The sequence below is a fragment of the Phocoena phocoena genome, chromosome 17 (genome assembly GCF_963924675.1).
Source record: "Phocoena phocoena chromosome 17, mPhoPho1.1, whole genome shotgun sequence".
NCBI classification, from domain to species: domain Eukaryota; kingdom Metazoa; phylum Chordata; class Mammalia; order Artiodactyla; family Phocoenidae; genus Phocoena; species Phocoena phocoena.
Window position 1 is genome coordinate 46,259,536 of NC_089235.1, and position 15,364 is coordinate 46,274,899.

At 41.8% G+C, this 15,364-nt stretch overlaps 1 protein-coding gene across 1 annotated transcript in view; it reads left to right on the forward strand.

Annotated features, from left to right (window-relative positions):
- Window positions 1-892: 892 nt before the first annotated feature.
- GRHL2 (grainyhead like transcription factor 2) overlaps window positions 893-15,364 on the forward strand; it is a 112,282-nt gene continuing 97,810 nt past the window's right edge. The window contains exons 1-3 of the mRNA XM_065895190.1: window positions 893-1,060; window positions 8,631-8,698; window positions 13,318-13,711. Of these exons, the coding sequence (XP_065751262.1) occupies window positions 893-1,060; window positions 8,631-8,698; window positions 13,318-13,711 (630 nt within the window). The remainder of the gene's footprint in view (window positions 1,061-8,630; window positions 8,699-13,317; window positions 13,712-15,364) is intronic.

A 15,364-nucleotide genomic window follows, 5' to 3' on the forward strand; every position in this document is an offset into this window, starting at 1 on the left:
TACTTTTTGGTTTCACTTCAATCAACAAGGCTGGGGAGCTGCTGAGGACTGTCATGGTTTGTGAGTATTTAAGTTACTATCGCATCCTCCTTAGGAAATCGCTTTGATAGCCAGTTGCTGCTTTACCTGAGCCTGGCTTGGTTAGGACGGACAGATGACTCCGGCCTCCTTTCCTGCCTCTGCTGAAGGTTCTCCAGGTGCCCTCCTCACTCCCCATGATGATTTTTTACGACCTGTAGCTTCTACGTCCTTTAAATACAGTAGGCAACACGGGATTCATATACAGAGTTCGTCTCTTTCCTGTTGCTTTGTATCCCTGTTATGCAGCATATCTGCAATACGTCTTGTTTGCAGTGTAGCTTCTATTGCCTTTTTAAATTAAGGGACTTGGATTGGTCTATAATTTGCTAGCAATTATAGTACAAATTAAACTGGATAAAATAGTTTTTAATAACCGTTAACATGTTGATTACATTTAATGTATCGCACATATTTATACATTAGAACTCAGAGAGTTAAATGAAAGCTGTTCCCTCTCAGTTTTTCATTTTAATATTCACTAATGAAGAATAATCAAAGAAAATGATTTGGCTTCTGAAGTGATTGGATGTGAAAAGCCAAGTGTGAAGGAAACCAACTTACACTACTTCTGTACTACCTTTGAAAGACCATTATTACTTCTCATGGGCAGTAGAGAAATAAATCAGTGGCTTTATCAATGCAATGGGGCAGTCACTTTCGTCTTAATCTTCCCTCTCTTCCATTCTGGGGAAGTACAAATTAACCAAATAATGTGTATTTTTTAGCGGATATCAAAGGAATACTTCTTTGATAATGAACCTCGTGTTTTTCTTGCTTTCACAGTAATAAACGACTGGTGGCCTTAGTGCCCATGCCCAGTGACCCTCCATTTAATACCCGAAGAGCCTACACCAGTGAGGATGAAGCCTGGAAGTCGTATTTGGAGAACCCCCTGACGGCGGCCACCAAGGCGATGATGAGTATCAACGGTGATGAGGACAGCGCTGCCGCCCTTGGCCTGCTGTATGACTACTACAAGGTAGGACCTGAAGCCCCGCCTCCCTCCACTTTCCGCCTCCAGGGCCTCCCCTCTCTAGTGGGCAGAGGGGCCAGATTCTTCATCCCAGGCCAGAGAATGAATGGCATTGCCACACTCGCTCTGGAATTCAGCCTCTTCCTGTTCTCATTGCGTCTCTGCTTTCCCATCTATAAAGCACGACTTTACCACCCCACCCCGAGGGAGTTTCCATTTTAGGATAATTATTTCTGTGCCCTCTGTTTACAAGCATACATATTATCTACGTTTAATTTCTACTTCATATCATACTGCAGATCCTTCTTTGCTGCCATTTTTACTTTATGATTTTTGGTGAATAAAGAATATTACATCGTGTGGCTGTACCATAATTTAGTCATTGCTCAGTTTTGGGGCATTTAGGTTGCTTTTATCTTTTCTTATTTTATTTTTTAATTAAGTAATGAGAACCTTTAAAAAAATTTTTTTTTAATTTAATTTTTTGGCTGTGCCACACAGCTTGCAGGATCTTAGTTCCCCGACCAGGGATTGAACCCTGGCCCTCGGCAGTGAAAACAGAAGTGAAAACGCCGAGTCCTAACCACTGGACCACCAGGGAACTCCCTAGGTTGCTTTTAGATTTTCCATTTTATAAGAAACATCAGGATTTCTAGATTTTTCAGTTTTGTAAGGAATACACCAGTGAATACTTTAGTGGTAGGCTTTTGCAGCAATTCCAAAATCTAACTGTCTCCATTTGTTTCGATGAGTACTCAATATTTATTTTGAAAAACCCTTAAAACAAAATGAATGTAATTCGCTTGCATTACAAAAATACCTGCCATAGTTACTTTCAAAATAGGAGTATTTCAGGAAATCGAACAACAAACAATGGTCTGCCTCAACTATAAAGGACTATATCTGGTATGACCTGCTCCCTTAGAACCAATGAAGTGTAAAAAATCAACAGGTATTTACTGAATGAGGATATTTATTGCCTGACTTGATTGTAAACACTGTGGGCTTACGATGCTATTGGCACAAAGGTGAGAATGGCCGTGTTTATTTTGCTGGTTGGGGACAGTGAACTTTGTATTTTAGAATAAGAACTAAATCCCCCTCTTCCCCTCTCCCTCCATCATGAGAAAATCACCCAAGAGGAATCATTTTTCTTTGGGTAAGCACCAGTCTCAGCTTCCTGTTTCCTCCCTGCTTCCCAGTTCCTGATTCCTCCCAGTGGTCTCACTTCTGCAAGTTGTGTTGTCCCCTGGGTCTCTCCTAAACCAGGGTTTTTGTGCTTTACAACGATTTCCCACCACCATTGACTCTGACACTGCCCCCGGGCCTATTTCTTTCACCAAAGTTCTCTAAACGTACTCATTCCTTTTCCAGCTTCTTCCCATTTTCTCTATTAAAACACTCAGGAGGGCTCCCTCCATGGGGAGAAGAATGAAAGCCAAGCCAAGTTGTGCTTATTTAAGATGAAACACGAGGTATGAGTAACTGATAGGTTGGCCCATCCAGGCTACTTTAAATGAGGATATTATTAACTCAAATAAATGCATTTTTTATGGTTGGAAAGTGCTGGAGAAATACGGGAAGGGCATTCCACTAGTACCCTTGCCAGTCTAGGCTGATTTTTTTTTCCCTTTACCAACGGAGCTGGAGTTAGTTGGCCGATTTCGACAGCTCTCTTGTGAAGCTGTACAGCTCCCATCACGTCTCCTGACATAGCAAGAAAGGGCTTTAACTTTGGGAATTGGGGTCCAGATGAAAGGATATTTTAGGGTCTAACCTCCATTCCATGTAAGCAGGGCAGTTTCCTACAATGAACAGGAATCGCCTGAAGAAAAACGAGCCTAAAAACAAAGATGGTTTCTTGGCAGGCTTTCCTTTCTTCTTTTCTTTGTTTGTGGTTGTTTTATATGTTTCAATCCTTTTTGACTAAGGAGCTTATTTGAAAAACACAAGGATGAACTCTAAACGTTTTGGAGTCAAAATTTTCAGAACGTATTGAGGATGGTATAGAAACACAGAACTTATCATTTTAGACTACTTCACATTATAGGCTATTTCTTGAGGGTTCAGCTTTATTGGACTTTTGTGTTAGTATGTAATGTTCAGAAATGGTCTCATCCCTAGAAAGGAATCACAAGGCAATTTTCCTTTATTATAAAAAATAGTTAAAACTTGACACCTTGGGCTTCCCTGGTGGCGCAGTGGTTGAGAGTCCACCTGCCGATGCAGGGAACGTGGGTTCGTGCCCCGGTCCGGGAAGATCCCACATGCCGCGGAGTGGCTGGGCCCATAAGCCATGGCCGCTGAGCCTGCGCTCCGCAACGGGAGAGGCCACAACAGTGAGAGGCCCGTGTACCACAAAAAAAAAAAAAAAAAAAAAAAAAAAAAAAAAAAAACTTGACACCTTTTAAAAAAATATCTTTATTGGATTATAATTGCTTTACAGTGTTGTGTTAGTTTCTGCTGTACAACAAAGTGAATCAGCTATATGTATACTTATATCCCCATATCCCCTCCCTCTTGAGCCTCCCTCCCACCCTGCCTATCCCACCCCTCAAAGTCGTCACAAAGCACCTACTTGATCTCCCTGTGCCATGCGGCTGCTTCCCACTAGCCATCCATTTTACATTTGGTAGTGTATATATGTCAATGCTACTCTCTCACTTTGCCCCCTCTTCTCCTTCCCCTGCTGTGAAAAATTGATACCTTTATCAATCTTTAAAATCTAGTAACATATTAAAGTGACCCTGATTTAATCACTTGGGTCATTACTACATTTTTTGGTAACTTTTATAACTATGTTAAACAAATACGTTAGTTAATGCTTTTAATAAGACTTTGAAGAAATACATTAGGATACACTTTGAAAAAATATATTTTTCTTATATTTATATTCTTTATATCTTATTCTTATTCTTTATATCTTATATTCTTATGGATATAATTTCAGGTATCTGTATTAGATGGCAATTCTTTTGTATTAATGAAAAAGAGAAACACACCTTGAAACAAAAATCATTAGTAATTTAGGAAAGCAACGTATTTTATTTCCCACAGGTTCAGAGGATAAAGTGTTAGTAAGTATGGTACCTGGATTACCTCTCCCCTTGCACATTTTTAAGATTTAGAGGAAAGTTGAAATACTGCTTTCTGTAAATATTTTGTAATGCAGGGTAGAGAGTTTACATAAAACTCAATTTGAGGATGTAGAGAAAAAGGAACCCTTGTATACTGTTGATGGGACTGTAAATTGGTGCATCCACTATGGAAGACAGTATGGCAGTTTCTCAAAAAACTAAAAATAGAACCACCATATGACCCAGAGGTTCCACTCCTGGATATATATCTGAAAAAAATGAAAACACTAATTTGAAAAGATACATCCACCCCAGTGTTCATAGCAGCACTATTTACAATAGCCAAGATATGGAAGCAACCCAAGTGTCCATCAGCTGACAAATGGATAAAGATGAGGTATATAAATACAGTAGAGTACTACTCAGCCATAAAAAAGAATGAAATTTTGTCACCTGCAACATCATGGATGGACTTGGAGGGTATTATGCTAAGTGGAATGTCAGAGAAAGACAAACACTGTATGATATCACTTATATGTGGAATCTAAAAAATGAAAACAAACTAGTCAATATAACAAAACAGAAACAGACTTCAATATGTAGAGAACAAACTAGTGGCTACCAATGGAGAGAGGGGAGGTGGGGAGGGGCAAGATAGGGGTAGGGGATTAAGAGGTACAAGCTACTACGTATAAAATAAATAAGTTACAAGGATATATTGTACAATGCAGGGAATATAGCCAATATTTTATAATAACTATAAATGGAATATAGCCTTTAAAAATTGGCAATCTCTATGTTGGACACCTGAAATTTTTTTTTTTTTTTTTTGCGGTACACGGGCCTCTCACTGTTGCGGACTCTCCCGTTGTGGAGCACAGGCTCCGGACACGCAGGCCCAGCAGCTATGGCTCACGGGCCTAGCCGCTCCACGGCACGCGTCCCCTGCATCGGCAGGCGAAGGCTTTCTCTAGTTGCGGCGAGCGGGGGCTACTCTTTGTTGCGGTGCACGGGCTTCTCATTGCTGTGGCTTCTCTTGTTGTGGAGCACGGGCTCTAGGCGCACGGGCTTCAGTAGTTGTGGCACACGGGCTCAGCAGTTATGGTTCACGGGCTCTAGAGCGCAGGATCAGTAGTTGTGGTGCACGGGCTTAGCTGCTCTGAGGCATGCGGGATCTTCCTGGACCAGGGCTTGAACTCATGTCCCCTGCATTGGCAGATGGATTCGTAACCACTGTGCCACCAGGGAAGTCCTGTTTTTTGTGTATTTTAATGATTTAAATTCGCATTATCTAGATGAATGAGTGAATAAGTGATTTAATAAATATTCATAAGCTGTTGAAATATTCATAAGCTGTTGAAATCAGCTTTTTATTTTTGGCTTATACATATACATTATAGAAAATTCAGGGAAGCTTAAAGAAGAAAGTGAAATTTCCTGTAATTTTTCTGTCATATTATTTGGCATCATTTTCTCCATCGCTGAACGATTTTGAACATAAGCCTGGTAGATTGGAGAAATGATTTATACATATTACAGCAACAGCAGCAGCAGCAGGGAGGTGGGTTATGAGCAGAGAATCCAGTGAACAGTTCGTTGCAATAGTCCAGATAAAAAATGATGAAGCTCTAAAGTAAGACATGATGGTAGCTGTTCCTGGGTCAGCATTTGTGAGGTTCTCTCTGAATCAGCCACTCTGTTTAGTCAGCCATACTGCATAGAGACAAAGCAGTATGTTCAAGAAATCACTGAGTATTTGTTTGAATAAAAGCTGGCAACTGGGGCTTCCCTGGTGGCGCAGTGGTTGAGAGTCCGCCTGCCGATGCAGGGGACGTGGGTTCATGCCCCGGTCCGGGAAGATCCCACATGCCGCGGAGCGGCTGGGCCCGTGAGCCATGGCCGCTGAGCCTGCGCGTCCGGAGCCTGTGCTCCGCAAGGGGAGAGGCCACAACAGTGAGAGGCCCGCATACCGCCAAAAAAAAAAAAAAGCTGGCAACTGATTGTGTGTGTGTGTGTTTGTGTGTGTGTGAGATTTGGTGGGAGAACCCTATAATTAGGGTCATAATATCTAAGCTGACTCTCAGATTAACGAAGGCAGAGTACAGAAGAAGGGTTTTGGGGAAAAGGATAATTGTATGTTGAGTTTGGTGCGCTTGTGGGATGTCTAGGTAGGGATGTCTGATAGACAGTATTGTGGGTCTAGACTTGAGAACGGGGCCTGAGTTCAGAGGTCTCAGTTTCTCTAAGAAGGACAGTCTTTGGGAAGCCAAAGGTAAACATGGTTCAGCCTGGCCCAGATGGGAGCAGACCCAAAGGTTCCCCTTTGTCACATTGTGCCCAATACTGTAGACTGAGCAGGCTGCTCAGAGCAGTGTTTGGAATCCCTATTTCTCCTATTTCCTTGATTCTCCTTTTTGCAGGCCATTTTGATTGATTCAGTCATTCTTTCAACAAGAATTTAGTGAGGGCCTGCTACATTCCAGGCGCTTGGGACATAACCATGCACAAGGTGGACACTCGTGGAGATTGTAGTCTAATCTTGGATATGAACATTTAGATGGTTCTCGAAGTAAGCTCACAAGTTAGCTTAGAGAAGGCATGGGTAGGGTGGGGCAGGGGACTATGTGATGGTTCTGCTGCAAGAAGGAGCATTGCATGGTCAGGGATGCAGTGTGGCTGTACACACAGCAGTGATGGGGGTGGCCCAAGTTGAGGCAGGAGAGTTTTTGGAGGCCATGTTCCTGAGAATAACGGGAAGCATTGAAGAGTTTTAAGTAAGAGCATAGTGGGGTCAGACTGAAAGATCACTGTGGATCTTCTTAATGGATCCCAAATGGATTTGCAGGGGTTAAGTGAAGGAGAGGAGAGACCAGTTAGGCTGATGCTGTAGCTCAGGTAAGAGATTTCGGGGGCTGAACCAGGAGGCAGGCATCCACAGGGAAGTTGATGGATTTGAGTCACAAGGGATTTAGTGTAATGTCTTCAAGCTTCATCCGTATTATAGCATGTATCAGAATTTCATCTTCAAGGCTGAATAATATCCCATTGTATGTATATATCACATTTTGTTTATCCATTCATCTGTAGATGGATGGGCATTTGGGTCATTTCCACTTTTTGGCTATTGTGAATAATGCTGCTATGAACATGGGTGTGCTGGGTATTAAAATTTTATGTTTATCTGTCGTTTTCAGTAGATGATAGGAGCTATGTTTTATTCATTTCATTTCTGTCTAGCACTTAGTAATGCCTGCTACATTGTAGACCCTCGTCATTGACATGTGAGTGAAGGACAATTGATTTACTTTATTTTTATTTAACCAATGCTTATAAATTCCCAGACACTCTAAGTGGCTTTAAAAAAATTAACTCATTTGATTTTACTAAACACCCTGTGAGGTATAGGACTACCATTATGCCTGTTTTACAGCTGAGGAAACCGAGGCAGAATTAGTAAGTGGTAGAGCTGAGGTTTGAACCCAAACAATAAGGTCTAGGCCTGGACTCTTAGCCACCCTGCTATGTTGCCTCCCTTGCCCAGCTAGCTGGGCTTGCATACATATTCAGGTGAGTGGAAACTATCCATGAGGATTGCTAGTCCGGAATCCAGAAGAGAGATGCTTCTCATAAACGCTCTCTTATGTCAAAATAGCGAAGGCTGTATTTTGAGTGCAAAGGTGTTTGGCTAGAAGGAGGATCTGGAGATTTAGGAAAAAACAAAATCAAAACCAAAAAAACCCAAAACATCCAACCAGGCAAACAAATCTAAACCCACCATTCATGTGTTCGAGAACTATGGTAGAGATAGGTAAGCGATCCTTAATGCGGTAGGGCGGTCATATGATGTTCAGAAACACAGCTGGTAGGGGGATCCCTTCTCTCAAGTAGCACTTTTTCAATAATCTTTCAGGTAATATGTTGGCATTGTGGTTGTGAAGTCAATAATAAAAGTGCATTAGAAGAAGCAGGGTGGGAGCCAGTTCGAGAGCTAGGGAGGGTAGGTGAAGGCTGGCTCAGGTATTAGATGGTGCTCCCTCACTGGACAGTGCAGCCCCCTACCCAGTTTGCTCTCCTGCATGTCAGCACCTGGAGTCCCTCATCAGAGTGGAGGATCAGTCCCTGTTCCTTAACGGGATACCTGTTGTAGTTCCAAGATATTTTCTATCTGCTCCAGAGCACAGATCCTCTTACCCTTTCCCCTCATCCACTCCCAACCGAGGTGGGGAGGGCTCAGAAGGTGCTCAGGTCCAGCGAGAGAGAGTTGCCAGTGTCAGCAGGGCAGAGCAGAATCAGGATTGCTGTGGCCCTACATTGATCATCACCCTTTTGTATCCGGTCTACTGGCATTGCCAATCAGGCTGGTTACCTTTAACCATCTCCTGGCCATTGCAAATTTGCCACCGTTCTCTGGAGAATGTTCCATTTCCTTTTCTTTGCTTATTGCTGGTGTCAAGCTCTGCATCTACGGAAGTCTGACTGATGGTTGGTGATGTTTTCAGGTTCCTCGAGACAAGAGGCTGCTGTCTGTAGGCAAAGCAAGTGACAGCCAAGAAGACCAGGATAGAAGGTATGATAATATATACAGGGATATGCCTGACCCCCCAGATAACTCTTTTTCTATGTTTTTTGAAAACAATAGTATTAAACTATAACTTTTGTTCTTGAGAGGATATGGGAGTCAAGAAGCTTCATGTCTGCTACCTGTTTTTGGAGTCTGGAACAAAACTGGATCTCTCAGGCGGGAGAGAAGATTGTATTTTTCGGTTTTGCAATTCTGCAAAGGGCATTCAGTATCTTCCAAGGAGGCTGCAGATCCCAAGAGTTAGAGGTGATATACAGGCAAGACGGCCTCCTGTTGGTGTGAACTTTTCTGTCCGTCCGATGGCTGTATGACTGCGATGAGGCCCTTGAGGGAGTGAGACATTTGAAGATTGTCTTTGATAAGGGGGAGAGGAAGGAGGCCAGGCTGATCTCAGTTCAGGGAGGAGCTGGTAGGGAGCCATGGGTGGCAGAGGACACTGTTGGGGTGCAGGGGCAGGAAAGGTGTTAGGAGACCATAGGTCATACTCCTTTCCTTCAATCCTGAGTTAAGAACCAGTTGAAAAACAAGAAACAGACAGATTGAAATTAAAAAGGAAAAAAAATCAATTTTACTTCTGATGAAGCTAATTAGAGAATGTGATTTTGAACCAGCAATTTGTAACATTTCAGTCCTGACTTAGATATGGCTATTCATCCAGTCCCAAGCAGGACTTCAGGCCTCCCTGAAGGGACAGGCCACTGATGGCATGGCCGCGGTGACTGGAGTGTCCCCTTTCTTTGGTCAAGATGATCCAGACATAAAGAGGGAACCACAAGGGTCTGAACCACCTTGCTCAGCTACTTCTCCCAAACTCACCAATCAAATACATCTCTTCCTCTGCAGAGGGACGGAGAAGCCACAGTGCTTTTCTGTTGGGGGGTTTTTCCACTTGGAAACATGAAGCCAGGAGAAATGAAGTCTCCTGCTAAAACACATGTCAGAATCTTTCCTGGCCTTGATAGGAACTGCTTGTGACATTGTGATCTTGTCATACGACTAGCAGTGGGGGCCACCCCGCCCATCAGTGGCCCTGTGCTGCGTATCACCTCTAAGGCACATCCCCAGCAGAAGATCAAGGCTGTCTGTATCTGATGTGTGGTTCCACAGGGATCTTCTGATGCCCTATGCTGCTTTGGGGCCCTGGGCACTAGTGAGCAGCAGTGATGACAGGGAGAAAGAGGCTGATGCTCTTCAGGTCCTCTAACTTTTCCACCATCCAACCAGCATTTATTAGGCTAAGCAAGTGCTGTCTCCTAAGACCTATAGCAGTAATCACAGAAAAGTTGGGGGAGGCGTGGGGGGTGGAGGTGGGGAGGGGAACGAATCTAAGATGTGTGCTCTGTATGTATCATAATAGACAAAAGAGCCCATGTTTTGGTAAAGTATCTTCTAGAACAACATTAAAGACTGATAGCCACTCATTGTGTTTTAAAGGCCATTTTTGTGATATCAATGGAGTGCCTTAAAAAAAAACTGGCGGTGAGGTATAGACAGACCACCTTGTACGGACTGATTATGACTTAGTAGACTTCCGGTTGAATGTAATTTGGAAGGATATCATTTGGTCTGCAATGTACTCACGCATTAAGGTGCCATGTGCTGACGTGATATCATTACAAATGGTTGTATACAGAAGTCGCCACTTTGAAAAGTAATCTCAATGTCATGACCCCCAATTTTTTAAAAGTATATTTCAATGAACCATTCTTAGCCTTGCATTTTTTTCTCACATTATAATGTTTGGTTCCATTTTAAATTCTATTGCAGGTGAGTCAGTATATCTCACAATAATTCTTACTTTGTTCTGATCACCCATTTTTTGGATGACTTCCAGAGTTCTCTGGCATCGGCTTTTAAGGTCGGTGCTATTCTATAGAGGCACATTTACACATTATAGGATGGTGCCGAGTCTGTTGTTCCCTTGTCTCATGGTAGTGACGATTCAACTAGATTTGCACAACTCTCTTAGTTTGCTTATGTATTTGTTTATAAGCACACCAGAAATATTTTGACGTGTGTTTCTTGTTTAGAATCCAAGTGTTTTGCATGAATTAAAGACTTAAGAAATTTGGACTGAAGTGGACTCTAACTGTAGAGGAGTTGATTAATTTTGAATATTTTGGCAAAGCCAGTAAGACCGTGCTTGTGCAAAGCCCAGAAGTGCTGAAAGTGGATAATTGCTCTGGTAGCTAATGAACGTAGACCAACCGTCCTACACCCAACTCGCAGGACATTACCTCCAAGTATTAGTAGTTACTCCTCCCCAGAAGGGTCCCGGATAAAATGAGTTTGAGAAATTCTGGGTTACAGTTAAACAAGTGGAGGAACCCTTGGGGGCCTTTACTGTGTTCACGACTGTGACCCACCAGGGTGGTCTTGTTTAGGCAATTTTTTTTTTTTTAATACTGATTTTATCATGGTCTCCTTTCTTTGAGGAACATATATTAACATTCTATGCAATGTTCTCAACAATAAGGTTTAGGGAATACTGATATAAATGGGTGGCCTGGGTTTTGGCATCATCAGCTTACTGGATTCAGATTGAACATAATTTCTAAATTTTCACTGTGTCTTAGATGCAGATTCATTGTATTGGTATAGCCATGAAAGCAGGTTATTACTTAACGCCAGAATGTTTATAGACTCACGATTTCATTCCTTAAAGGGTTTGTTTCTAGAATGATTTCTACAGGTCTGTGACTGACTCAGAGAGGCCCAGGTATTTTTCTGTTGGCTTTGTTCTTGGGGAGCCATTCTTTCCTCAAGCTTCACTTTGAAGTTTTATTTGAAAAATCAAAGCTAAAAATACCGAGTCCTGTTTGAGAGGCAAACTCAGAGGCGAGTGGATTTCCTTTACAGAGAGGAGCCACGAGGGCCCAATTCTTGGAAGAACCAATCTTATTCAAGTATTTCTCTCGATGAGAGATCACTGTAAGCCCCAGAAAGCACATGCTAGTTTTAAAAAATCAGACATTGGGGACGGGGCTCCATGCAAAACGTGCATTTTCTCTCTGTGTCATTCAGAATAATCTATAAATAAGAGGTGGCCTCAAATCTTACTGACCACAAGGACTTTGCTAGTAAAATCATTTTGCTGTCAATCACGCTCTTTTCGTAAGAAGTTTCTCTTTGCTTCTGCTCTCTCCCAGAATTCTATAGTATAGATGAAAGTATTTCATCTCATACTGGCAAGAATTAATCTTCTGAATCCTTTCCTTTCTCTTTGTAGCACAGGAGGTCTGAGATCTGAGAGATCTTGTCTTACGTAAGCCCAGTTATACCACTTCCTTAAGCCCTGAAAGTAATTCAGTGCTAAGGACATCAATGAGCTGATGGCACTTCTCAATTTAGTGAAAATATTCTAATGATAAATTCTCATTATATTATTATTATTATTATTTTTTTTTTTTTGCGGTACGCGGGCCTCTCACTGTTGTGGCCTCTCCCGTTGTGGAGCACAGGCTCCGGACGCGCAGGCTCAGCGGCCATGGCTCACGGGCCCAGCCGCTCCACGGCATGTGGGATCTTCCCGGACCGGGGCACGAACCCGTGTCCCCTGCATCGGCAGGCGGACTCTCGACCACTGCGCCACCAGGGAAGCCCTCTCATTATATTATTTTTCCTGCAAGGAGTTTTGCCTGCAGAAGAGTGAAAAATATTCTTTCTGCTCTCTTCCTTTAACTTATTGTCCTGCTCCCACCTTTTTTCAAAAAAGCTACTTAAAATGTTTTCTTCTGAAAGCTTTCAAACATACCCATAAATAAAGACGATGGTATAATGAACCCCCAGATACCCGTCCCATCCTCCGGGTTCAGCACTGATAACTTTGTGTTACACCTACTTAAACTTGACCTTTTCTTTCTTTCTAAATTTTTATTGCAATAGTATTCAAAATAAGTTCCTGGCTTACTTTATGTCATTTCACCTCTAACAACTTATGATTTGTATCTCTAAATAAAGACATTTTATTACCTAATCTCAAAATCATTATCACATCTAGGTGAGTTAACAGTACTTCCTTAACATCAGCTACCTCTCAGTTCATGTTCAGTTGTCTCGAAAATCCCACTGCCTCGTAAGTGCCTTTTTGGTTTTTTAGATCAGGATCCAGACAAGATCTGCTAATCCTATTTGATTATGTCTTTTAAGTTTCTTAACCTAGAACAAGTCTCCCACTTTTCTTTCTTTTTTCATGCCTCTGACTTATTGAAGAAACCAGGTCAGTAAGATGTGTGACATTCTGGTTTGTATGATTGTTTCTTTTCAATGTTGTTTAAATTATTCTTCCAGCTCCCATATATCCTAAGAACTGGAAGCTAGATGTAAAGGCTTGCTTGATTTAGAGTCAGCTGTTTTGGGGGGTGGGGGTGGGCAATAGCACTTTCTAGGTGGGGGTCATTGCATGATACCAGGAGGCACATATGTGTAGTTGTCCTCCTTCTAGTGCTACAAAGATTCATTGCATTCCATTGTAAAGTTTGCCATCAGCTCTCCCCCTAGTGCATTAGCATCCACTGACTCTTGCTTGCATCAGTTATTAGGAGTTGCAGAAGGGCGCTGTTTCTAATTCTGTTCTGTTGCGGGGTGTGGGTTTAAACACACAGAAACTGTCTTGGCACCAGTGGAGCCCAGAGTAGTTTGAGTGGAGGAGAAAACCGAGTGCAGGTCCTAAAGACTGTTCCAGTGAACCTTTCCCTAAATCAAGACCACCTGGAGAATTCAAAACGGGAACAGTATAGCACGAACGTCTCTGAGAGCCCAGCCGTCATCCCCATGGCGGGAATCACAGTGGTGAAGGCCGAAGATTTCACACCGGTTTTCACGGCCCCACCTGTGCACTATCCCCGGGGAGATGGTGAAGAGCAACGCGTGGTTATCTTTGAACAGACTCAGTATGGTGTGCCGTCCGTGGCCAGCCATAGCACCTACCTCAAGGATGATCAGCGCAGCACCCCGGACAGTACTTACAGCGAGAGCTTCAAAGACGGAAACACAGAGGTGAGTCCCTGGCTCTTACATCAGCAGCTGGAACTGAAACTCAAAACCACCTAACTTGTTTTCTCTGTTGGCTTTTTAAGTGGGATGAGTGAATTCAACTGTGAGTTTAAGATTTTGTTTGTTTTTTTTTTAAACATGCCTGCATCTTTCTTCATAAACGGGTTTTATTAGACCATTGGCCTAGGTGTGTGGCGGAATATTTCCGTTTTCCTGCCTCTTAGATGACAGATTCCTTGACTGGTTTTAGTTTTAGTCTTAAAATTAACTATTTTTGAAGAACAAAGGGCTGTTTGCGTGGAAATTTCCTACTTTGTCAAGTTTTCACTTTGACCTCTTCTAGTTTGTAACTTGCCAAATGGCAGCCAAAGATGTTGCCTGCCCATCACTTTTTAAAACAATATAACTCTTTAAAGACCTTGTCTGATTGAATACTCAAGAAAGAATCGGTATTATCAATAATCAAGTGTGTACATGTATGTGTACTTTGTACCTTACAAATAGATTCTATGTATTCTTCTCGTGTGCCCAAAGAACTTACAGAAGCAATGATCTTTGCTTGCTTGTTTGTTTCAAATTCACACGTTTGAAAATTTTGCTAATTGTTTACAATGATGTAACCAACATCAGAATCAGTGGGAAGTTTCCTCATCCTAAGAGTTTGAATTTGAAGCCCTCCCGTCTCCTCTTGCTCATGGCAGACACTAACCTGCCTTCTGTCACTATACTTCTGCTTTTTCTAAAATTTCATATAAATGGAATGGTAGAGTATAGAGTCTTGTATGTTGTCTTCTTTCATTTAGCAGAATCTTTTTGAGATTCATCTATGTTATCGCTTGTGTTAATAATTTGTTTCTAAAACTGCTGAGTAGTATTCCATGGTAAGCATGTATCACAATTTATTCACCAGTTGGTAGACATTTGATTGCTTCTAGGTTTTGGCTTCTAGGTTTTGGCTATTATGAATAATGCTGCTGTGGACATATACTTTCATTTGTCTTGTTTAAATACCTAGGACTGCACTTGCTGGGTCATGTGGTAAATGTATGTGAAACACTGCTGACAGTGTTTCAAGGTGGCTGGAACATTTTCATTCTCACCAGCAATACGGGCGGGTTCCCCTTTTCCGTATCCTTGCCCAAACTTGATATTGTCCATCTTTTTAACTGTAGTCGTTTTAGTGCATATGTGATTGTGTCTCATTGTGGTTTAAAATTGCATTTCTCTGGTGTCAGTGATGTTGAATATTATTTCGTGTGTTTATTTGACCATTCCTATAACTTCTTTTGTGAAATGTCTGTTCAAATAATTTGCCCAATTTTTAAATTGGGTTATTTGTCTCCCTTTTATTAAGTTGTAAGAGATCCTTAAATAGTGTAGCCCTTTATCAGTTATACGTTTTGCAGTTTGATAGCCACTTTATTTTCTTAACTATGTTTTTCAAACAGCAACAATATTTAATCTTGATGAAGTCCAGTTAATCAATATTTTCCTCTTAGAGTTTTTGCTTTCGATGTACAGTTTAAGAAGTCTTGGCCTAACCTAATGTCACAAAGATTTCTCTTGTTTTTTTTCTAGACATTTAATAGTTTTACATCTTACATGTAGGTTTTTGATCCACTTTGAGATAATTTTTATATCTGGTGTTAGAGAAGG